A 25,700-nucleotide genomic window follows, 5' to 3' on the forward strand; every position below is an offset into this window, starting at 1 on the left:
GGCCCCTTGTCCCTTCCCCTAGCAGCAGCGGCTTAGTTCTCCCCAGCCTACAGCAAGATTCTCCACCTTGCATAGGGTTTGGATGCTTGTGGCTCCTCCTTTCTTGTATCTAAAACTGATACTGATGAAAAGACTTTCTATAAAATGGAGTATTCAGCAGTCAGAAAATAAAAGTAGAATATACCGTTCCCCTCCTTCAAAACAATAGAGGTAAATTAAATAGACTTTAAAGATGTTATTGTATGTATTTTCCCAGACAACTCCACTGATCCTGTGCTACTGGATGTTCTGCTTTTCTGTTCAAACAGGCTGCAGCAATTCTAGCTGCTTAAATACAGCTCTTCAGATTTCATAAGCATAAACACTTTTACCCAGACTAACGCAGTGCACTGACCTCAAATACAGTAAGTTCAGTAACTACAGACCCAGACCTCATAGTTACTAAAAGGTCAAACAGTTTGCCAAATATTGTGATTGTCTGACTAAGAAAGTTTCTAGCTGCTGGAAATGAACATCTTTGTTCTGCCTCTGGTTCCTGTTGCAGACTCAAACCAGGAGCAGGATCAGACAAACTTCACTGCTTGTCAAAGAGAGTTGGTTCTAGGTTTACAGAACAGACTTGTTAGCACTCAGAATGGCAGTACATCAACAGCGCCTGTTTACAGAAATAATTTATTACACCCTCTATCAGTACAAAAATTTACAAGCCAGTTCTTTTTGTCCCGTTTCCCTTTTCCCCTGCAGTAGAAAATACCAAAAGAGGAAAACTTCATGTAAAATCTAAGTCCATTACTGCGTGGGAAATGCAACAGAATTCTTGTCAAATGGTATTTTCCCCAAAACACACAGACAAAAGATGTGATAAGCACCTCACAAAGTATTTCTTAACTATTATTATACAATGGTGTCCCTAAATAATATCATTAGGACATTTTGGAGACAAAGTATTTTTTGGATGAGTTCTTGCCACATTTTTAGATGCTATTGGTAACCAAAGCAATCTTTCCTATGAGTATTACTGTAAAGTTATTTTAATCTCAGGACAAATTAGAAGTGAAACTCAACACTTTTAATTTTTGTGGTGAGAATGAAAAAATATAAATACGAATTTTAAAACGTACAAATTAAAACTACAGAATTTGCTCAGTGTATTCTGGATCGCTTGACTCTGCTCATTTCTTCCAGTGCTTTTCTTTTCTGGGATACTGCAGTTCCAAGTTCTGTGTTACTCTGAAGGTAAGATTCAGCTTCCGGCAGGCAGTAAGACTCCATTGGGGGAGGTGGATCCTTCAATAGAGGAAGAAGGGGCGGGGGGGTGGAACAAGAGAAAGAAAAAAAAAAGTGGTTTAGTTCAAGTCTTTGTTTAGCTCAAGAAGCTTCTGAGAAGAAAGAAACAGCTCATTAGTTTTCTAAAATTGAAAATAACGTAAAGAAATAAATAGTGCACCATAAGAGCACCCTCGGGCACACACACCTGGATGAGGTAGTCAGCAATGTACTCGGGTTTCAGGCAGTTCACTCCTTGGGCTGCTGCTTCGGCTACATTAACCCTGCTGTCATCTGGCCTCAGCTTGCTGAAGTCAGCAAACAGATGAGTTGCTTCTTTAAAGAGAGACACAGAGTGACCAGAAAACACCTACAGATAAAAACATAACAGACAAAAATGAGTTTATTTTTGTGTTTATTCCCCAAGAAAAATACAGTTCATTATCTATAATTTAATTAATCAAATTAACTAACAAACCAATGGGAGATAAAACACGATTTACAGCTGTTTCTGTACCTTTCAGGAAGGGTGACCCTTCTCATCAGAGCAGGGCACAGAAATTCTACCTTCATTTCCCACCAGCACTACTGTCTTGTGTGACCTCGGACAAGCTGCCCTGCCTGACCACATGCAAAATTAAGATGACATAGGTTTTTCCTCCCACCCTTTGACCATGTCTCAGCTATCCCATGTAAGCAGTTCTGTTGCTTAAGACATTTTGCTCACATGCAAAGTGCCCAGCAAAATTTAACACAAAGGGAAAAAAACAACCAATCAAACAAACAACAAAAACCTACGAAACATGTGTGTATTTAATTAATTTTTTTTTTCAAAAACTACATACTTTTCCTCCTCCTGACTGAAGAAGGCGCCTGAATCCTGCTTCCTTGGTTTGGTCAACATTCAGGATCACTTTCCAGCCACTGAAAGCTCCCTAGATAGAAGACTCTATTTAGTCAAAAGTACTAAGTTAGAACAAAGACTTAATGGATCTATAATTTGCCCCTTTCATGAACATCCATCAGATGAAGATTTGCTATCACCTAGTTCTGCCTTTAAGTGTAAATGGCAGAAAAAAACCTCACACAACATACCACTACTGGGCCAACACAATACAGTCAGGCAGCTTGCCATCAAGCCCTTGCACTTGCATAGGAAGATGGGCAAAATGATCTATGAAAAGACCCTTGGCAATGAGTATTTTTTTCCAGAACACCAGATATTCAACTGCAGGAACACATCTTAAGGAAAACAGTTACTTGGAAATAACATTCCCCCCCCCCACCTCATGCACTACATTATCTACCCAGTTGCAGTAACAGCACCTGGGGCCAACTAGTTGCCTCTGATAAGCACTCACTCTGGTTTCCAAGTAGGCAAGGGCTACAGAGGATTTGTTACAAGCATTCACTTAAAAAGGCTATTGTAAAATACTTGCAAGTCAAGATTTATCCTGATGTGACTAAAACATCAGTGGTATTTCTACCTTTCAATGAATACTCAACAGCAATGCCTGATTTGAGAGGAGTTACAAGGCTCCAGGGAGTCCAATTCCCAGTTTCAAAAATGTTACTGAAAGACTACAGAACTTGCACTGTAAGAATCAGGGAAGGTGCTTTAGGAAAGGTGCAAACTTGTGCCAGGTTTGAAGCACAACAGTATGCTCACTGCCAGAGCTATAAAAATGCTGTCCAGAGAGAGAGCTGTATTCACTTATACGCACAGCACAGGATTTGTAACTGGTACTGCCAGCACCAGTTGTGGTTTCCTAGGAAAGCTGAGTTAGGTCAGCTCCCCAATCAGAGATCCAGAGTGTAAACATCATCTTCATGGTCAAGGGATGTTTACATACATAAGCAGCCACATTCCAGCTTTGCAAAAAAATGAACAATGGTTCAGGAGGAGATTAAGACTGTTAATATGCCAGCACTAAAAGTCTGGGTTTTTTAAAACAAAATTACTTAACTAGAACATATCCAGATAAGCCATTTTGTTCTTTATAACAAGGCAGATTACCTTTCCCTGCCAGTTAAGTTCCTGAGTTTCTCGGTGGCGATCCCTGTCCTGTGCACCCACACTGTACAGCTCACATGAGTATCTAAATACCTCAACAATACCGTACCTCAACAATACCAGTTTCTTGCCTCCCTCTATGAATTTTTTTCCTCCACCTCATGGCTGCGAGTGCTAGTTTCTTCTGGTTTACATTGATTCCAGGCAAAACATTAAGTATGGAATTACTTCCCCACTCATAATCTTCCTCCTAGAACAACCATAAACTTGAATTACAAAGCAGTCCTGCCAACTTTACCAGCAGAAAAATAAATTTAAAAAAACACAACAAAATGAAAAAAAAAAAACCCATCAAAAAACAAACCAGAACAAATCTCAACTCACTCTAGCTCTATATATCGATTTTATCTGGCCAAAACAGCTATAGTTAAAATTAGAGATATGGCTTTTAATTGGACATATGTATCTAAATAAACTCATATTTTCTGTGACATCAAGTCACATTGTAGACAATCAGATTCCTCTTCAAATGAAATTCAACAGCGGGGCAAAGCAACTCACTACTTTGAACACCATCAACTCTACATTTCTGCAGTGGATTCTAAAACATGAAAGCTAGTTTTGATACATAAAGGTATGAGCCAGTCTACAGGCGTTACTTTAAAGTTAGCCTGGAAAAGAACTGCTAGACCCAGAAGTAGCGTGAAATAATGGTTAGGGAGATGAGGACATGGAAGAGGGTGTTCAAAAATGTTTACAGATGTGGTTAGAGTTGGATCACCTAAAACTACTATGTTCATTTATACAAAGGATCAGGATTTAATTCCTGGTGTAACAAGATCCACATAACTTTAACTGGTACCAATGAGAATTAACAAAAGGTACTGAAGCTTAAATTTTGAGAACTAACTATAAGAAATACAGCTATTTAATTTATCCTATACCAGGAATTTGTTCCAGGACTAGTTTTCAGAGAAAAGTTTGCCAAAAGTTTCTCAGGCTTTGGATCCTCTAAAACTCCCAAGGCTTGGGCACCCCAAACTGCTAATTGCTTTTGGGAGGTTTTGGAGAGTACTCCAAAATAAAAAGAAATTAGAGAAGGCGCAACATACTCATTTCTCAACAATAAGGTCACATGCCTGAACAAAGCAGCCAGCTCCTCTACATGCCTCCAGGTAGGAACGATGAAGCACCCACTTTCCAGCTGCCATCGAAGCCAAGAATTTTTCATTTCGAAGAGGATGTCCCACAACAATGTGTGTGCAACTTGGATCAAAGCACTGTTTCTCAAGTACTATCCCACCTTGGAAGTGAAGAATGAATTTGAATCAAAACATTAAAGGGTCATGCTGCACCACAGAAAGGATCGACTCAAAGTGAGAATTATTTGGATTTAGACAAAAATATACTTAACTCAAATTCACATTGAAAATATTATTATTGAAGTGACATGGGCAGAAGCTGGCAAGAAAGGAGGAGCAGTCAGGAAAGAGTGTCTCCAATAAAAATAAAGTGCCACTGTAACACAGACAGAAATGAGAGACACCAGAGGACAGTAGTCACGGGCGGCACTCCCAACAGTTAAGAATGAGGCCGTTATGAAGACAGCTAAAGGAAACTACCAGAAGACAAAACCATTGCTGTTTTATGGCAAAGCTGATCACTCACATAATAATAATAATAAATTCAAAGAATCGCTCACAAGCACAGAAAGCCATGAATTTGAGACCTCAAATCTGATGAGTCATTAACACAAGCCCTTTCTTTTCCTCAACAAGCCACAGCTGACCAGCTTACAGACACATACTATTCTTTGCATTTTACAAATATCTGGTACCTAATTCCTCAATCAGATGGCAGTAATCAAATCTTTCTTGAGGATTAAGAGAAGACAGCTGAAATTTACGGTGTTTTTCTGGTTCTTCAGCAGCCTTCTCATCTTCTGTAACAGCCTGGAAATACAGTAACAGATTTTGAAAATACAACAGAAAGATTAGGTTGACAGCTGACTATTTTTCTGCCAAACATTCTGGGTTATTTTTATATGAAGTTTTCTTTTAGCAAGGAAAAGCAGAACCAAACTTGTCAATCACTTGACAAAAGCTTGGATCTTATCAAATCAACATTAGGCTCCTGCTTAACATCCTCTTGGTTCCTCCTTTCTTCAGGGCACAACTGAACCAATCTGTCATAAAAACGAATCCTTCACTCGTATCCACTGAATGCCAAGTTGAACACATGAAGGAATCATCATCCATCTATCACACTGCCTCATTCATTCAGACTTTCTACAACTTCAAGGGTATCTATGGATTTCCACCATAGCCTCTTTACTAACACAACACGTTATGCCTCTGAAGATACGCACTGCTGAAAGTTTGAGCATCAAGCGATACACTGCGGGCAGAAGACTGAGCTCATTTTCCTAGGCCCTTTCAAGTTCACAAAGCAGAATTTTAAACCAGGTTTTTGGCAGAAAAGAAAAATTGTCAGTTTGTACCTAAAATCCAGAAACTACCAAGGAAATGAAAGTCTAAACTTTTTTCCATCATCCCAGCGTGGCTGGAGGAGTTCTGAGTAATACACATAGTTAACTCTCCACCTCAAAGCCCACCTCAGCATTCCAGGAGGAAGTAAGTGGACAAAAAGCTTTATTTGTCTGAACAAACAAGCTTTATTTATTTGAACAAATATTATTTCTTCAAAATCTCAAGGAAAGGAGGAAAAAACCAGAACTGCACAAAGTAAGCCACTTCAAGATTTTAAATGCAGATATTTTATATTTCCTGTCAAGTTCAAAAGTTCTTGAAATGTTGCTGTACCTCTCAGAACACAAATCATCATAAACATCATCATATAAACATTTCTTTACGTGACAAACCTCTTCTTTGGGCTGTGGTGCCACAGGAGGGTTAGCCAGTGGGAAAGCAATGCTGGGGGCCTGTGGAGTGGGGATCAAGTGATCTTTAATCGGTGTTTCAGGATCTCTACATACAGGACTTTTTAGACCTTCAATCAAATCTCCATCCCCAGCCTCAGGAACAGCTGTGAAAGTAAAGCAATTTTGCATGACTTATCTTTGGCTGAATATAATTATGGATGAAGTTAAAAAAAAAAAAAAGTTGCTATCCTAAAAGGACAAAATACAAGTGCTGCTACAATATGCAGTTACATTTCACCCTCGCCTTTCTTAAAGACGCTCTTCCTTATACCACAAAACCACCAACTGCAATATTACAGACTCATGTGCCCGGATGTCTTGTTTTGGAAAAAAAAAAAAAAAAAAAAAACCAAAAAAAAAAAAACAAAAAAACCCACAAAAAAAACCCACCAAAAAAACCTCAAATGGCCTAATTTATTTGGCTAAACTGCACTGAGTCAGCTGAACCAAAGTCAATTGAATGCATTTAGCTAATATTCTTCAACCTCCTCTAGGACAGGGTCAGTTTTCAGGAAGGCTCTTGCCACAAGCAGAAACTCCCTAAGGAGACTGAGGGAAGCAGCTGGAGGCAGGAGGGAAGCAGTGGGGCGAGAGAAATAAAGGATTCCGCTATCTAGCAGTAATGGGAAGAAAGCAGAAATAGATGGAAAAACGTAAGTATGTTGCTTCCTTATTCCTAGCAGTAGATTAAAGACTTCAAAAAGAACAGGGAAGATAAATATAGCATCTTCACTGAATCCTGACCTAAGCATGTACATCGGCAGCTCGGGCACATCTGTTTTTCAGGCTCATGGGTATCTTCTTCCTATATCCCCATTCTTCCCCTACGAATATTTCCACTATAATGAAAATGATTCTGCTACTTGTATTCCCATTTGAATTCCACTACACCTACCTGAATCATTACCTGGAAACCAGCTATGGTTCCAAGCAAAAATTAGGAACATATCCTAAAATTGATTCAGACTATTTTTTAAGACAGGTCCTGTCTTGGTGTTTGACCACAAATGGCAAATGGATAGGAAAGCTTATACTGAAAAAACAGCAACACATAATGGAGCTCAAACATGTAAAATTGTATTTTTGGCATTCAAGACCTGCCAACAATGCTCTTTTTTTTTTTTTTTTAAAGTGAATTAAAACACTACTGTTTTTTTAAAAGTCTCAAAGATCAAAAGGATGCTGTAGCAAAGAACAAAGATACTGTATTTCTGATTTTACCTAAACCAGCAATCTCTGCATCAGCTGAAGATCCTTTGAAGGCAAACTCATCCATGTTCTTATTGATGTTACTCTGACCTTGCTCAGTGTACTGGGTAGGACTATTAGGCCACTGGAAGTTGCTGACAAGTCTTGCTCTCTCCTCCCTTGCAGTAGGATCATCCCAGATTATCTGCTCACTCTGTGACGGCTCTGTGTTTATATCCATGAGTGCCTGACGGGATTGCCTAAGGAAAAAAGCACAGATACATTAAATATTAATTTGTTTTAAAGAAGACTACCATACTAGAAGGCAATGTGTTAATGATCACATCAACTGTAGCGTCCAAGTGACCTCACTATTAGAAAGCATGGCTAGTAAAGGGGAAAATTTCAGTATAAAAGCAACTCTGGCAGCCTAGCTTTGTGGGCCTGAGTTTAAGCATGGCTGAAAAAAGGCACCCAAAGTATCAGGAGGTCACGTTTTTATTATGTGTCACATGGATACATTATTCCAAAATCAGTGTACTCTATTCTTCACTGAATCTATGAATTTACAAATAAACACCAAGCTAAAGGAATAATTTTGCAAGGTTTCTATTACTTTCTCACTGTAGTTCAGCATTGTTAGAGCTCAAATCCTATTCTCTGTTTAGAGAGAAAAAAAAAAAAAGAGGAGAAATCCTCACAGAGGCGCTTTGCAGGAATACCTACTACTTGTATATGACATCTATGTACTGAAATACTGTAGCAATAGTTTCTTCAACATCTATAAGAATGCTAACTAATCTGAAGAGAAAGAAATCAGTTGGCATAATACAATTCAGAATTTAAAAGCAATCAACACTATTCTCTGATTTTTTGAAAAACAAAATATACCCACTGTGAATTCAGGTAACATACATTCTGACTTTATCTAGCATGTCGAGTTAAAAGATTCTGAATTGTAAGAGAAGCAACTTAAGTAAATCAGTAGAGAAAGACAATACATCTGGAAACCCTGGAGACCTATTGATGTTTCAATGACTGCCTAAGTATGCACAGGGAAGACAAAATGAGATAATCTGAAACACAAATCAATACCTTAGAGCTTCCAAGACCCTGCTGCGGCCATTTCGCACAGACCGTGCACTATCAGGGGTGGCTGGAGAACCATCAAAACTGTTCCTTGAAAGGGAACCTCTTTGCCCTTGTGGTTTCACTAGCGAAGTGGCAGACATGATCTCCTGCAGCTGCCTTTGGAAGTTCTCCCTCATTTCTAGTGCTTGGGTTAAAACTTCAGAGAAGAAAGAAAATTCCTAGGATCAAGACTGTTATATTGTAACAAGTGAAAAGTAACTGAAATTCCAGTCAACTTCCCCTCCCCGGCATAGGGACAAAAACAATACATTAAGAAGGGGAAAAAAGATATCTGGGAAGAGATATCTAGGAAAACTACGTATGCCCCGAGTCACCTATTGCTAGACACAACTAGAAACCTCTATTTGGCTCACTTTCAAATTTGCTCTCATAATCTAATTTACATCTACAATTCTCCCGTAACAAATCTATCCACATAACTAAAAAGGTATACTCTAAAATGGTGATTTTTCATGTTAAGGACGAACTTCAGTGTCTTAAAAACAAAAGAAACAGCAATTAAGTAATTTGCAATGGGTGATCATGATTTTCTTACGGGCTGTCAGTCTTTAAAACAGAGAGCAAAACCATTCCCTCACATCCAGTAACAATAAGGGCTAGCTGTACCTGACTGGTATACCTTAATCTGGAAGCTTTAGGTACACTCAGCACCTGAAACTATAAAAGGCTTATACTGATAGTTTGATGCTCCACAACTATTTTGAAAACAGTGATTTACATTCACCTCCTTTGGATTCACTTGTTACAACTTGTTCTTCCCCTGTAGTGACCATTTCCTTTATTTGGTCAGGAGTGACATCTTCTTCAGCATCATCGTCGTCCACTGGAATAATCTAGAACCAAGTAAGATAAGCAGAATTCGCAAACACAATTTTTTTTTTTCTTTTTTACCTATGTTCACCACTTGTATAATTCTAAAGATTATTAATCTTGCCTTAGAGTAAATCTAACCTTTCTGCTATCACAATGACAGTAAAAGTCCAAATGTCTACTAAGACAAGTTCACACCTTGGATCTCATTACCTACAAAAAGGCAAAGACTGGACCTACATCATTTCAAATTTGGAAAGCACATCTAATCCTGAAATGCTTGTTTCCCTCCATCATCCTAGAAGAGGAATATTATAAATTCAGAAAAACCTTAAGGAACATTCACAATAGCTACTATTAATTACTAGCTGAACTTGACTGTGGGCATTGCTGAATAAGCATCAATGGTTTTTATTAATATGTTAATATAACAATTAACTGAATCTAAATTGCTTCATAGAATATGAATTTGTACCACACATTATACCTCACTTTCTTCTACTGGTCTTCCAGTTGATGGAAGTCTACTGGAGGAGGAGAGCCTGACATCTTGCACTGCACTGATGTCCAGGCTCATTTTGGGATTGTAAGTGTGAGGAAAGAGAGATTCAGGAAGCCGTTTATGTTCTTGGGCACTCTGTAATAACATCAGTTAACATAAGAAAGATGAGAAACTGATTGAGATGAAAAGAGAAATTCCACATCTGAACATAGGAAAAGTTTAAGAAATACTTTACACAAGAGAAAAATGTGACTCTCATTCTGGGAAACATGTAGCAGAAATATTCAATTTATTTTCTCCACATGTAGAACAAGGTAAAAGTACATCAGCAAAAATTGATTACTCAAGTTATAAATGCAAAGTAGGATGCAAAACGTCAGTTCCTATATATGTTCAACACAAATTCAAACAGAAAATCAACTGCCATATAACTGGTTTTAAACCTCCATTTCCCCTCACTTTTAATAAGGGAAAAAAGTGAGCTCCATACCTCTAAAAGCCAGTGTTCTGAAACAATATGTATACCCCGTTCTTTAACAGATTTGTACTCCTTATTGCTGTCGTTTTGTCCTCCCTTGTAGATGAAGTGTGTTACTGTTTCATCAAAGCACCATCTAGAAAATTAAATACAACTTGAAGATATAATTTCCTATCAAAAAGCATTAGAAATCCATCCCATAAATTGTTCTATCACTTATGTTAAAATATTATTTTGCCCATTTTGTTATGCCTAAATAATTTCTTCACAAAAAAAAAAAAAAAAGACAGCATTCATTTTCAGGACAGCACAATTTCTGTGTGTTTTGAAAACATTCCTGAAGTGAACAAAACTAAATGTGTCAAACATAGGGAAGAGGGGGGGGTTTGCTTTAGTTTTTCTGTTTTGTTTTTATTTAAGTAAGCAGAGTTTCAAATCAGTTTCTGAAAAGAACCAGTGACCCAGGATGAGAGAGTTTTTTTATTTTGTTAACATATTGAGCTGCAAGTGAAATATTGATCCTTAAAGCTCGAAAGAAAAAAAAAAATGTAGCATCCTAACGTTTAAACCAATAAAAACTAGTATTTGCTATCTAATGCAAATTATCTTCAGCATTCCTAAGCTACTAGCAAACATAAGGGCAACTTCCTCATTCACACTGTCACCATAACGCTTCTCATAGAAGTCAATAACAAAATATACAAATCAGATTTAGCAGAAGCAGAATTCTGTCTTAAGTGATTCAGGTTAGTTCGCAGTTTCTCTTTCTGACAATCTATTTTTCCTAAGCTTTTCTAAGCACCCTAACTTAGTCGTGCTTACAATCTGTAAAATAATTAGTTTTGAGCCTAATACAGACAAATTCAGATCAGATTCAAAATCTAAAATATTGAACTTCCCAAAAGCTAAAAACATTTCACAGTTTTCTGCAAAAAAGAAGAGAAAAAAAAAATTTTCTTCTGCAATTTGGGACTACTTCAGCACAGTCTTTTCAAGACAGACTTAACAAGAACACAGAGATCAGGGAGGCGGGGCAGCAGGGAGGGAGATGGTCTTATTTTGCAATAGAAATTGTTTAAGGTGGTAAAATCTAACGTTTAGCTATAGCAAAAGGTCATATAGATAAGCACATTAGAATGCCAAGACTTGTATTTATTAGAAGTCACACCAATGCAGAAGCTTAGAAGCAATTTAAATCAGTTGATACCTGTAGTCTGCTCCAAGAGAAGCTGCTACTGCATTCAGTTCATTTTGCTTCTTACTAAGTTTTTTACTAACATATATAACAACATCAGCTAGAGGCTTGGGGTCTTCTTCCTGTTCAAGCAGCAGGGAAAAAAAAAATAAGAGAGTAATGTTTGGAAAGTTTCTGTATCAATAACAAAAATACTTTAATATTTAGTGTAGCATGTAGTAAAACACACAATAACAACAAAATCAAGATAATAATTTTCTCTATTTTAGCTACTCCTAAACTCCATAGTCAAAAACCAGCACTACTATCAGAAATCCAAGGACAACAGATTCACTCTCAGCTAGTCTCCCTGGAACATATTCTGTTCCTTCCATTGCAGACTGAGCACCTTCTGAACACTGAAATTACAGAATTACCAAACCTGATGTCATACAAGTATTTCACGGTACTGAAGTGAAAAAAAATAGTAAGAATAAGGAGTCACAAAATAAGAAGTGACAGTCTTCCCTTGCTGAAGGTCATTAGCTTTATTGCCCCTCCTCTAGAGTAAAAAGTGTACTAACATGGTGCGCAATACATAAAGGCCCCCTTTCCTCCTTCATCTTTTTCTGTTTTCTCTCACTAGGGTAGATTAGACTGAAAAGGCAATATGACTACAAGAAAGGATAACATAACTTGTCTTTATTAAGGGGGTAAGTAACTGATCACATCTTGTGCCTCCTGGGTAAGCAGAAGAGCAGCACCTTACAGAGGAAGAAAGGAAAAGGAGACAATACGCATTAAAAGAGAAATCCTAACTTTAGTCCAGTACGAAACATTTAATCCTGCTCATCTGGAGCCTGCAAATTTCTTAAGTGTGATGAAATCCTCTCATCCCAATACTACAAAATCTGAATTGGTACATATTTATATACCACGTTATTAGTAACTGCTTAATATTCAAGATAGTAGTACAAATAGTAGAAAAAGGTTTTAAAATGCTTTGCCTTCTAGGAGGAAGCTCTTCTATCTTACCTTCCTTTAACTGTCATTGAAGAATACATAAATATATAGATTTCTACTCACAGATCACAAAGCACAATTCACTAACTCTATTGTAACTTAAATCACAGAAGATAAGGCAATTTCTTAATTAAACCTATGCTCCAGAAACTCACAATCAAAATTTCCTACCATTTCTGGCTGTGGAGTGGCCAACTGAGGGCTGGCAGTAAGAGCTACTGTATGCCTTGTGCTGTTTGCCAGTGCCAATTTCAAGTTTCTGCCGATGACTTCAGACAGAGGTGTGCTCAGTTTCCTAGTTTTCTGATCAGGCCCTCCAGGAGTTTCCAAAGCTGCCAAAGCATCCTACCAAAAAGAAGCAACCAACTGACTTTCACGAATGCATTACAAAATTCTCACTCAAGTGCAAGTTTCACAAATACCGCCCGTAGTAAGATTTCACACTCCTAAACCAGGATGGTGTACTACAGTAGCAGCTAGCAAATGCAACTGTAGTACCACTGCCGCAGAGTAGTACAAGACAACCAATTTTAGAGTGTCCACAAGCAAAAAAGGAAGAAATAGATTATTAATCTGTCTTTGAACTGCTATCAATGAAAATTTCCCTCAGGGGAAGAGCCAATGGCCAAACCCAGGTATTCCTAATCACAACCAATTACTTTAATTTACTAATACCTCCTCCAACAAGAGTTGCATATGACTACGTGATTCTAGCCGCACCTCTAAAATATCGGTTCCTCCTTATATCTAATCTAGGTCTACCCTCTTTCAGTTTAAAACCGTTACCTCTCTTCCTATCACTACACTCCCTGAAAAAGAGTGCCTCCTCGTGTTTCCTGTAGGCCCTCTTTAAGTACTGGAAAGCCACTATAAGGTCTCCCCAGAGCATTCTCTTCATGGAGCAGAATTAACTAAAGAAAATAGTAGATTCTTCTGGTTTTGTAACATGTTTTGTTCTATTGTAGGCATAGGGGTTAAAAAAACACAAAAAAAACCCCACAACCAACCCACAAATAACCCCCTAGAAAACCCAACAACTTTGCAGGAATCTAGTGCATTCAATCTTTCAGTTACGGCCTTCAAAATGAAAAACAAACCCAAAGCCTTCCAAAGCACACTGGAGTCATACAAGAGCTGTTGCAGCACAGATGCTCCCTAAGTGTTAGGAGTTTTTGTTCTGTTTTAAGACTAGTAGTTTTTCTAGTCACTTGTGGCTTTCTGAATGAGACCATGAACCCAAAACCCCAATACACTTTTTAATTTGCAATAACAGTTTTGTAATTGCTATAAAGCTATTACATTAAAACATGCAATTAAAGTAGCATTTCATAAAACAAGCAACCACTTGTTTCTAAATATCTGGAGCAATTATAAGTCTTCTTGTTACATTTCTCAGTCTTTAAATGTAAAGAACACAGACTGTGTACTGTGTGAGGTGTAGAACACATGAGCATACGATGCAATAAGCATAAAGGAGCTTTGTTAAGGAAATTATAGCATCTACTAATCAATAAATTTAGTCCACAGGTCATTAACTAGAAATATCTATATAAACAGAACGAGTCTTCCTGGCTTTATTCAAAATGGAAAGTCTGTATGTTAGCAGCATAAAAGGGGTAAGCACAAGTTTCTGTGCTGTATTTAAGTTTATGCACATCTTTAAGCCTACTGACTCTACAGACTAAAAAGTTTCCAAAGATTATCACCTTTACGTCAAAAGAAGGCTTGAATAACTTGTCTTTTGAAAGAAACTTTGATGGTGTATCAAGATGTAAAGATGGTTCTTTCTGTGGCGGTCCCCCTTGTGCAAGAGGGGTTGTCTTCTTCCCAATATGATGAGAGATTACAGCTTGGAAAGCTTTACTCTGGAACCTGTTGATATCAAGTGGGGTCACAGGCGGTTTTTTCCCGGCTTCAAGAAGATAAGTAGGTTGTTCTGAATCAGGAGATTTAACAGTTGCTGGTGTCTTGATGAGCTGAGTAATGGAACTCTCCTTATCTTTAAAAGACACAAAGAAGACGTAAGCAAGCAAAGTCATTTTTCTTTTGAACACAGATCTTGCATACACTTTTATTTAAACAACAACTGAAAGTTTATCTGACCTTCCTTACTCTAAAAAAAATATTCATACCCTCCCCAATGAACACTCTAAACTGACAATTACATTTTAAAAGCCAGTATCTTAAGTGTCTCTTCCAGTTAATAATTAAGTTTGAACCACGTTGCTACTGAGGTTGACTCTAAGCATGTGAAAAAGAGTGAGCAATCCCTGACCCCCTCACACTGTTTGCAGTTCTACACATACCCGTATGGCTCACATACGTTTTACAACAGCTATCAAAACACAAATAAAGAAAAAGATGTAATACACAACAAATTCTTCATTTTCAACATTAAAGGTAACTCCTCCTCCCTGTCTCCTTACTTTCCATGCAATGTAAAATTTTTGTCATATTCATAACTAAATCACATCTCTTTAGGTCACTATGTACAATTCCAGTCCCTTATGCCTTTGGGTTAACAAGACCAAGATGAAGACAGGAATAAACCCTTAAAGGTTATCCATCATAAACTCTTCTAGATAAGCACAACTCACGATCTACATAGCTCAAAAACATTAGTATAGGAATTGCTGTTACATTTTACTGCTCATTTCCGCCCCCCCTACTTCTCCTTAAAAAAATGTAATATACAGAGAAGATGTGCCTATGCCAACGACACATCTTTTGTCCTCTTAGTGACCCATATAATTAATTTACAAGGGCACCAGCAGAACAGGTCTGCTAACATTCAGTATTAAATCACTGTAGTTTGCATCTTAACGTGGAAGAAATATAGCCAATAAAAGGTGTGAAATAACTGGAAAAAGAGCTGAAGCACTGGAAAACAAAGCAGGCATGAAGGACTGAAGAGAGGGGCATCCTTGTCGTTGCAGATCAACAAGTATGAAGTTTTAAAGTGGATCTACCATCAATACCTATGCAATCTACAGAGCAGCATACATGTCAGGAAGGACAAAGCTGAGACACTGAGCTTGATTCCCAACTGACTGATAACCACAAGACTCTACTAGCCCCAAGAGACTTGCAGCAAACACATAGTATAATTTCTAAAATCACAACTCAACAGGAGGAAAAAAAAAAAGTGGAAAAAATACTTGGAAAAATATTCCTAACACCTCCTTCAAAGGTATTAGGGAAAAAAAAAAAATCATCCTACTTGTCTTCGTTATCATGAACAAACAGTACAATGACACAAATGTAATTCCTAACTTGCTAATAACTAACCTTCAGCCTCTGCATTTTCAATCAAGAACTTGCTTTCATCTGCTCTCTTTCCTATCCTTGCAGACTGCAAAAGCCAAGCTACAGTGACTGCTGGCAAATTCCACTTCTTCGCAGCTTCATACTTGGAACCATCCGGTTCTCTCACCACAAGATGCGTACTGGCAAACATTCCCTTTTTTGCATTGGCTTTCCGCACAAAGAATTCTTGGACTCTAAAATTAGATTAAGAAAAAATTCATTTAGTCATAAACAAAATTAATCTAGGGCATGTTTATACTACTACAAAATGAATTCAAGCAACAGAAAAAGAACCAGTAGAATTATTATTATCCACTTTGCACTTTACAGCCTAATCTACAGTGAAGAAAGAAAAAAACAAAACAAAACATAAACAGTGATGAACGGTAAGTTGGTAAGGTTCTGCTTCTATCAGTACTGAAAACACAACATTTCTCATACTCCAGAAGTCCTCATATACCTCATTTCCAAATCATACACTGGGTCTAATACTCTTCCGCAAGATTAGTGGGACAGATGGGATTTCTTTCTGGAGCCAACAAGCATAATTTCCAAATGAACAACAGTTTTCTTCATATTACAGTTTTTCTCTTATCATCAAGGACCCAATCTTCCAAGAAGATGGCAAGACCAAGAACTTACTGGCAAAGAATTTAGTTCAAACAGACTACAAATCAGATCAAATGATACTTTAAGCTATACAATTTTGCCACTTCCTGACTAAAAATGGTTTTCTCAATGTTTTTCAAGGACCCTGATGAACTGGGAGCAAATTCACCAGGTCCTAAGAAATTGTGCACTATCACTGGCTATGAGGATGAACCAGTTAGTATTGAAGAAAAGGAACAATGGTCCACCGCTGGACAACGGAAGAGGAATTCGGAAGGCCTGACGTGAAAAAATTACTTTTTTTTTTTTTGCTCTATTTAGAGCACAGCAAGTTACTGAGACTTAGTCAGTGGGAAATATGAGACTAAGCATATCCTGGCAGAAATTAGACTGTGTGAATACTGGCTGAATTTCTCTAAAGGAGAGGAAAACAAAAGAACTATTTAATAACGTCTCATTACTTAAGCACTAGGTCTTGTAAATTAATAGAATCTATAAGGAGCTTTAACTCTAGTATTTGTTACTCCTGTAAAATAAAAATGGATTTCATCACACTGGATCATAGTATCATGTCTAAGAACAAGAAGAAACAGTGACAAGAGACATACCTTGCTCCTAGCAGTCCTGCTAGATAAACCAGAGAGTCTCTCTCTGCACCAGTGAACTGGCTAAAAGAAAGAACACAACCTTCCAGAGGGGTAGCTCCTTCCATTACTGGGACTGGTATGAAAAGTGGGTTGGACTGGGGATCTAAAAGGAGCTGCTGTTCCACACATGTTATCTTAAAGAAGGCGACAGAGATAACAATGCAAATCAAGCCAAATAGCAACAAACCAACAATATTTTAGCAACTGTACAATAGCATTTATGGACTCAACAACAAGCAATTCTGCTTCTATCACTACATCTAAGACAAATTATTTCATTATTAGTCAACTTTACAATTCATTACTTATATGAGAGTCTGACAGCATTCTAAGAAGCCTCTGAGTCATGACAATGAAGTCCTATTTTAAAAGCTTGTCGAAAATTAAGCGAAACAGATTAAAGGTACCTTACAGCTGCAGAGGCTTTAAAGCATGCTTACATCTAGTACATTTGAAATAAAACAAGGCTGTCTCTCAGTATCTCACTTACATTTAAGCCACCAATAAGTCTGCATTCTGACAAGACATATTTCTAATACAGATACCTGTTTACTCGTGAAACTGAAAGTGTAACTCCCTTACCAGCCACGTATTTGTGACAACATCACCAACAGTTGGCTTCACCGTGCACCCCAATAAAGGTACCACAGCATAGTCTGCAATGGTTCTGCTTTGCAGTGGCAGAATTTTCCCAGCATTCTCCTTTATAATATCTGCAATACAGGACTCATCCTCTTCACCAAAACCCAAAAGAAGAAATCTCTTTCCGACAAATAGGCCTCCTTCAACCTGTGCAGAAAACTCTCCCAAAGAACCGTTACAGATGGAAGACTGATTCTCTCCTTGAACACTCAGGTGAGTAACATCATTGAAGGTTCTGGATGTCAGTTTTTCAGCTTCATCTGAAAGAAAAAAAAAAAAAAATAAAATAAAATAAAATAAACCCAAACCACCAGCCACAGTATTTGGTTGACAAGAACATCAAATACAACGCAGAATAGTTTCATGAAGACATGACAGCATTCTGCTGGTTTCAGCCAGGTTTTAGTTAAAAACTGCTCTATATTTGTCTAAATGTGATTTCTAAAGCACAATATAGAAGTTAACATGCTAGATGTGGCTAGCTTTTTAATACGTAAATGCTGCAAAACTCCAATGCCAATTATGAGCAGTTAAACTTTTTAAAGTATGTTGAATCTAGAACGTACCTAATGTAGAATCATTATTTATATATAAAGAGAGGAAGTAATCTTCAGCAGCTTTCTGGTGCTTTATAACGTTAACAGCTTCTTTCTTCAAGAGACTGTTACTTTTGGGAAGAACTGATTTCATTCCAGGTTGCTCCAAAATTGGGTTCTCTAATGTCTGGTAGTTTAGAGGGATATATTGCTCCACTGGATGCAGATAACCTTTACTAAATGACTCCAGTAACCATTTTGCTGTCACTACATGAGGCCTACAAAAAAAGGTGTTGTACAAACAAGTTACAGCAAGTTTCAGAACTGTAATTTGTGATTCTTCTTTCCTGCTCTGCAAATACTAGTATATACACACACCTGAAGTTCATAACATTTATACTAAGTAAGCTTTGGGCACTTTACAAAACTCAAGATTTTTTTTAATTATTTCAGTCTGAGAACAGAGAATTTCATACTCACTGCCACTGCTGCCAGCAGCTGCCACTACTGAGTTGCCAAATCCTTCCTCTTCAATACATTAACAAATACATATTAATATCTCTTTTCACCAGTAAGAATACTTCTTTTTCTATTCACTAGGGTGACTCATGGCTACCCAAAGACTACAGTATTCAAGAGCACACGAGGATGTACTTATGAATACTATTTGTAAGTTCTCTCATTTAAGTCAAGAACCATTTAAGATTTTGAAATCAATAAAAATTTTTCTGTTTACACGGTGGAGGGACAAAGAAAACAAGGCAGAATTAGACCTTAAGCAATATAGTTATCATAACCTGTGAGCTGTCTTGTCCAAAAAGTGTTTCAGCTCATCATTATTTTCCCCCAAAATGACATGGGTAACATCTTCATTAAGTTGATTAAATCGAACACCACCACCGCAATTAATAAGCCTTCTTATCTTGTCCAACTTCCTGCCACTGAAACCACAGAGATAGATCTACAAAGAGAACAGATCAACAAAATAGGCTTTTAAAAACATAAAGAAAAGTAAAAAAGAAGAAAAAAAAAAGAAGTAGGATATTTTGGTATAATTTGTTTTGACTGCTGTAGAACACAAACTAGCAGTACAGCTTCCGAGAATCAGAAAAAAAAAGTTACCCATTTGGAACTGGAGTAATTTATCTTTGCAAATCAATCTAGCAAAACTTCAATATTTATTAATAGAACAAACTCCCAGCCAAAGTCATACAACAACAAAAAAAACCACCCAAAGCCACACATGAAATCTAGAATCCATTCACTATAGTGTTCAAATATATATGTCTAGAAAGACATAATTTTATATTTATACTACATATTTAATACAATTATACACACACATATATGTAGACACACATGCAAGCTACAGCATGTGGACACAAAATAAATCTGGTGTTTTCTACTGACCACGGAAACAACAATTTACCCAAGCAGCAATTGCCAGTGCTTCAAACTAGCTGCTTCCACAGGGTTAAAACTGAATATCTCAAAGTATACATTGTTAAACATACTCGACACCCATCTAACAAATCTTCAGGCACTTGAAAAGAACTTATATCCAAGTTTTCCAGTTCATCAGGAAGAGGATCCAGCCTGCTGTTCATAGCAGAACTACATGCTGTTTCATTAACACCACTCGAGTTGATATTGGAAATGTGGCTGACGTCCGAAAGGGCATGATCTTTAAATGAAATTAAAATTTTAAAAAAGATGCATTAGTTTTGGCTCATCTCTCTCTGCTGCTTCACTAAACAAAACACAAAACTGCCACATATGATTTTGTTGTGTTAGAAGGAAACATAAAGTCTGAAGAATAAAAAAAAAAAAAAAAACTATAGTAAGTATATCCTCGATTAAATCAAGGGTTTTATTTATACGAAGATTGAGTACAGTCTTACTAGCAAGAGTGCTTATGCACCTTCTGTTTATTCCCAAATGGATGTCGTCTATGAGACCGCAGCCAATGAGACTAGTTTTCAAAGCTTTTATTCCAGCTTTGTGGCCACCTATTAGAAATACTGTTAAAAGCAGACAGGCCTCTCTGTGGTAAAGAGAAACCAACATGAAGGTCAGTGATGTAAGAGAATTATACGCAGTTTCCTTAATACCTAACCGGAATTCCCAGTGCTGTGTTGGCAGTACTAACCCAGTACCCCTGTTCAGACACTTCCTGAAGTAATAGTCAGTAACAGGCGTTTGAAAAGACATATTTAAAGCTGGCTGTGTCTTTCATGCTACTATCTTTGTTTACAAAATGCTTTTAACTTTCCTTCTGTTAATACCATGGAATAAATAAAAACAAATATGAAGAAAAAAAATAGGAAAAAATAACAATATTAAAAAAATCCACATATGTTCTCCTCCGAGACTGCTGTAAGATTAAATCCATAACAGACACTTTGTTTTAAACTACAAATGTATGAACAGATGTGCTTTTTTAGGACTTAGATATATATACACTACTGACTCTTAAGCAGACAATCATGCACCTAATTAAAGTTTACTTTTTAAACAATTATTCACATATTTTAAGTCTACATATGTTGGAATATTCAATGTGCATGAAAGTAACCTGTTGTGTTTTAAGCATAAACAGAATCAGAACCCAAACTCTCAAACCAGCATTGCAAAAGCAAGCAGCACCCTACTACTCTGAAACAGTTCTTTGTCTTTACTACAAAGGTTTCCTACCTTATTTTAACATTTTAAAAGGTCTTACTTACTATCAGGCTTGCTGGCATGATTGGTAGGTGTCGACGTACTGGGTGTATTACTCAGTTTTGATCCAGCCTCTATTCTATATATTGTCTCATCCTGACAGAAGCCCTTCTCAATGCTGTCAGAAAACCACTGCACAGATACACAGTGCACATTCCATTTTTTGGCACATTCATACTTCTGACCTTGCAAATGTAAACAAAATAAAAATCACAGGTTACTAAAAGGCTAATGCTTCAAACAGTGACCGTTGAAAGATGGGTGGACATTAAGAAAATTCGAAAATTCAAATAACTGATTTCAGTGTGTAAATTGTGTTCTTCTGGACTCTTCTGATAAGTTGCCTGTTTATTCTCTAAATAAAGTTAGAGCAAAAAGACTCATTGAAGGTTAGCTCATGGGTACAGTATAACAGGGCACAAAAACAAACAACAAAAACACAGAAACCCCAGAAAACACAAAAGCCTTTAAAGCTTTCAAGCACAGAAAAAAAAAAAAAATAGAAAAAAAATTTAGAAAGTATTTCCTCATAGGGAAAGGGAGGAAAATTGGGAGAAAAAAATAAAACCCTCCCCATTCCTCTCACAATAAAACTACAATCCTTTCATCTTCACAAGAGGAAAGAAAGAAAGTTTTCATCTAATCCTAGTAGGGAGTTCAGAAAGCACAAAGAACAGATCAGTTAAAAAAAAAAAAACATTAGTCCACAATCCAATTTCAATCAGCATATAAATTAAGTCCTATCCAGCTCTCCCAAAAAACTTAAGTTTTTCTTTATTATTCCAACCCCTCTAGGATTCTCCCTTTTTCTTCCCTTAAATACCATCTGGGTCTCTGTTTTTTTTTTCCTCTTTTGTTCTCTTTCTCACGCCTTTAGAGCGAAGTAAGGGTGCCCTGTGTTACTCCTCCCATCAACAGTGATTCCCTAAACAGAAGTAATAAGAGCAAAACTGAACCAGACACAGACAGTTCAAACTCTTATGCTTATGTATATTTACACTACTTCAACTTGAGAAGTGAAAATAATATTTACTCTGTAAATTCTACCTTTTGGCTCTTGAACTATGAGGTGAGTACATTCGTTCATCTTGAGCTGCCCCGTATATTGCCCACCATGTTCAGCAGTGAGGCGCTGGACTTCTTTCCTGTCTGAACTACTTAAGCCAGTTACGCAAATTGTACAGCCAAGGAACACGGGACAAGCGTAGTCTTCCATGTTAACATCAGTGTACCTCATTATGCTACAGGAATGAAAGAAAGGAGAAACAAAATATTTTTTTTTCTCCCAAGTAAAATCAAGCAGAAAAAAAAAGTAGTCTATATCACCATAAGAATTACCGGTCCTGAAAACAAAAACACTTTTGCTGGATTTTTTTTTCCATACCTTTGCTGAGACTTATCCCACAGTGTCTTAACCCAAGAGGGAAGCAAAATAGGTTTTTTCAGAGAAGCCGCTACTAAGTATTTCTTGCTGCCAACTTCTCCAGCTATAAGATGAGTTACTGACACATTGAGATCTCTGTACACACGTCCACCCATCATCTGCACGTATTTATGAACTTCTTCCTGGGTGGGAAAAAAAAAAAACATAGAAAATTATCAAGAAAAAAAGAAAGAACCTACATCACACTTACGTTCACCTTAAAAAAACAAAATCACAGTTTTCAACTGTCTATGGTTTCTCCTAATAATCCATTCAAAAATACACAATGGATATATATGGAAGTCATAAAAAACATCAAATATCATTTCCATTTTATTTGCACTGATGATAAGTTGAACACAATACATACCCTTAATAAAAATACTACAATCATACCATACGAGTGAAAGTTTATAAATGGTTGAAGTTTTAGGTAGTATAAATTAGAAAAAGATATTGGAATAAATAAAAAGTAAACTTCTAAGATAAGCTATTTAAACCATAGCTGACTGGGTATTAAATTTTTACCATGTACTTTCAAGTAACCAGAAACACAGCATGTTGTCTGTAGCATTATCGCCACAGACAAACTAGCAAGAGACCTAAGCCATACGTTTACTCCATATTAATGCAGCTGAAATCTTTTATGATTATATATGTATATGCTTTCGTAACATACACGTGTGCATGCACAGATACATCACTACATACATGTTTATATGCTACACATATTTATAAGACTCTCTCTTCCTCCATACAACTCTCTACATAAACTATGTATAGTCTACAAACTATAAAAAGACTAGACATATCTAAACTCAGGCACAGTTAGACTTACATATAGTATGACTGTTGCCTTCGTAATGAGTTATCTGAAGCAAATTTCAATGATAATCAGCTAAACAATCTATTTTGCACAATGCATTACCCTAACACCTTTTTCCAGGCTGGTACAGGATACTGTCACATCGGCCATGGTCATATTGTACACAGGATACTCAGCTCTTGGGACACATCGCTGGGACTGCATACAGTACAGGACTACCTGTGGTCCAACAATTCTACAACCAAGCTGCAATAATATAACAGAAAAAAAAAAAAACCAGAAAAAAACCAAAACGAAAGAAAATTAGCAGAAGGTACGTTGGTATAAGGGAAGTCCCTGAATCCTGAGGAAGGCAGGGCCCTTGGTCTGTCGTCCTCCTCCTCCTCCTCTAGCATTTCCACGTAGTGCAATTTTGCTTTTACTTTCAGCTGCGGATTTTCCTCTGGCCTCAATAAAAGCAGCAGATGCTACCGCTAACATGTCAGAGAATTCCAGCTAGCCTATCTTTGTCTGCTGGACGATTCCTTGCAGGTCAAACAAAATCATGTTGCTCAGGAGGTAAAGAAGTGTGAGCCAGCTTAGTGACTCCAGCAAAATTGGAACTGATCACACTATTTATTTTTTCACGTGCTTCAAAATAATCTTTGTGCTTTGCTAGTCATCTTGTTTCCAAAATACAGGATGCGGTGATTTTATTGTGAATACTTCATACTGCTATACTCAGTGCAAAAAGAGAGAACATACAGAGGGTAAGTATGGACACGAATGCTTCTAGAAAAGAAAGAACATAGTTAGAAGTTGATGGGTAGCATACCTTTTCGAGATGATTGAAAACAACGCCTCTAAAAGGGTCACAAATGTAGAGAGATTTATCATTTTCTTTTATATTGAGTGCTGTTTCTTCTTCAAGAATCTTGAGATGTTCTTCTGACTGAAATTCTTTTATAGACTGCAGGTAAACAGTGCATAAAACGTTTAATTAATTATCAAATCACAAATAGCCAACCCTGTGGAAACTACAAAAGTACATCTACTTGAAAGGGCTCACAACAAAGCTACCATGCAAGAGCACATTGACAGAAAGGGCTAAAATACCTCATGAGTATCCCCCTCATTCCCCCAAGTGTTCACAATACTCAGACTTAGACATTAATCACATAAGTTTTCAGGATTTGATCCTGCCACATAGTGCCCTTAGCTCCCAGTAACCTCTCAAGGCAGAAAATAATCCAGTGTCCTTCCTAAGTCTGCTTACTGTTTAGATGAGTGACCACCACCCAGACCTTCCAAGCTATGTGTCACTTCACTAAATGTCAATAGGTTTTGAAACTATAATTATTTCCTGTTCAAGAAGTAATTTATTCAACAAAATTGTTCTTGTTCAACAAATTTTATTAAACACTAAAGACCTCCGTAACAGAAATGGCTGTATATGGACATAGCATACATGTATACACATGGCATACATATATACATAGTATATACATAATAGCTGTATAATATACATATAAGCTACATCTAAGGCAACCACAGAAATAATTTAATTAAATAGTTCACCAAGCTCACTGAGAAAGGCGACCAAACCTACTTACCTCGAGAGCTTTAAAAAAATACTCCGAGTTCCCAGAAGACTTTATGAATTTCACAAAAAACGGCTCCTTACTACCTTTCATCCTTTAACTGAGAAACAAAACCCCGTAAGCGCCCTGACACTTTCGGCGTAGCCCGGAACCGCGCAGAGACGGGGTGCACCGCCCACCTCCAGGACCCGCGGAGCCTCTCTCACCCCTTTCCCTGCCCCCACGGGCCTCTCCCACGCCACTCGGCCTCGGCGCCAACTTCTGACGGAGAAGGGCGGGGGAGGCCGGGCCCACCGGCAGGCCCCTTCCCCACAGGGCTCCCCTCCTTACGCCGGGGCCCTGCTGATGCCTGGACGCGCCCGCTGGCCCCTGCTCCACAACAGGTGCTCGGCACTGCCTGTTTGACCACGCACCCCACCGCGACCCCGACCCCGACCCCGACCCCAAAGCGGGGCGAGTGCCGGGCCCCAACCCCTCACCCACCGCGCGGGAAACCGGCGACCCTCGCACTGCGCAGGCGCAGGGAGGGGCCGAAATGGAGGGGGCGGGGTCTCCAGAGGGCGGGGCGGGATGTCGGAGAGCGAGGAAAGCGCATGCGCCGTCGCCACAGGGGAGGTGGGCGGGGGAATGGGCGAGGGGGGGCCTTTACGCCGTTACGCGGCCGCGCGTGCGCCGTCGCCGCCTGGGCGTTGGCGGTGCGGCTGAGCGGGGGGGGGGAGGGGTGCGCTGAGGGCAGGCGGGGTCTGGTGCTGGTGGAAGGTGGTAGGTGGAAGGTGGAAGGTGGTAGGTGGAAGGTGGTAGGTGGAAGGTGGTAGGTGGAAGGTGGTAGGTGGTAGGTGGAAGGTGGAAGGTGGTAGGTGGA

At 38.1% G+C, this 25,700-nt stretch overlaps 1 protein-coding gene across 6 annotated transcripts; it reads right to left on the bottom strand.

Annotated features, from left to right (window-relative positions):
• Positions 1–655: 655 nt before the first annotated feature.
• On the bottom strand, positions 656–25,338 carry TOPBP1 (DNA topoisomerase II binding protein 1). 6 transcript variants are annotated; one of them, XM_086742818.1, is made up of 28 exons: positions 25,322–25,338; positions 24,851–24,938; positions 24,073–24,207; positions 23,361–23,504; positions 22,394–22,575; positions 22,057–22,250; positions 21,015–21,194; positions 19,803–19,972; positions 19,086–19,249; positions 18,319–18,566; positions 17,693–18,012; positions 17,072–17,244; positions 15,837–16,048; positions 14,255–14,547; positions 12,720–12,893; positions 11,559–11,668; positions 10,364–10,487; positions 9,859–10,008; positions 9,286–9,394; positions 8,505–8,697; positions 7,443–7,669; positions 6,153–6,325; positions 5,118–5,232; positions 4,420–4,583; positions 3,390–3,530; positions 2,112–2,201; positions 1,475–1,636; positions 656–1,287 (listed from the first exon to the last, which is right to left on the bottom strand). In XM_086742818.1, the coding sequence occupies exons 2-28, from the start codon at positions 24,929–24,931 to the stop codon at positions 1,144–1,146; spliced, it is 4,572 nt and encodes a 1,523-aa protein (XP_086598944.1). In that variant the 5' UTR covers positions 24,932–24,938; positions 25,322–25,338; the 3' UTR covers positions 656–1,143. The 6 variants fall into 6 exon arrangements, with proteins under 6 accessions (XP_086598944.1, XP_086598946.1, XP_086598948.1 ...); XM_086742820.1 differs by lacking the exon at positions 25,322–25,338 and adding an exon at positions 25,045–25,200; XM_086742822.1 differs by lacking the exon at positions 25,322–25,338 and having other exon boundaries at positions 7,521–7,669; positions 24,851–25,200.
• Positions 25,339–25,700: the final 362 nt, after the last annotated feature.

The sequence above is a fragment of the Chlamydotis macqueenii genome, chromosome 2 (genome assembly GCF_036417535.1).
Source record: "Chlamydotis macqueenii isolate bChlMac1 chromosome 2, bChlMac1.mat, whole genome shotgun sequence".
In the NCBI taxonomy this organism is placed as follows: Eukaryota; Metazoa; Chordata; class Aves; order Otidiformes; family Otididae; genus Chlamydotis; species Chlamydotis macqueenii.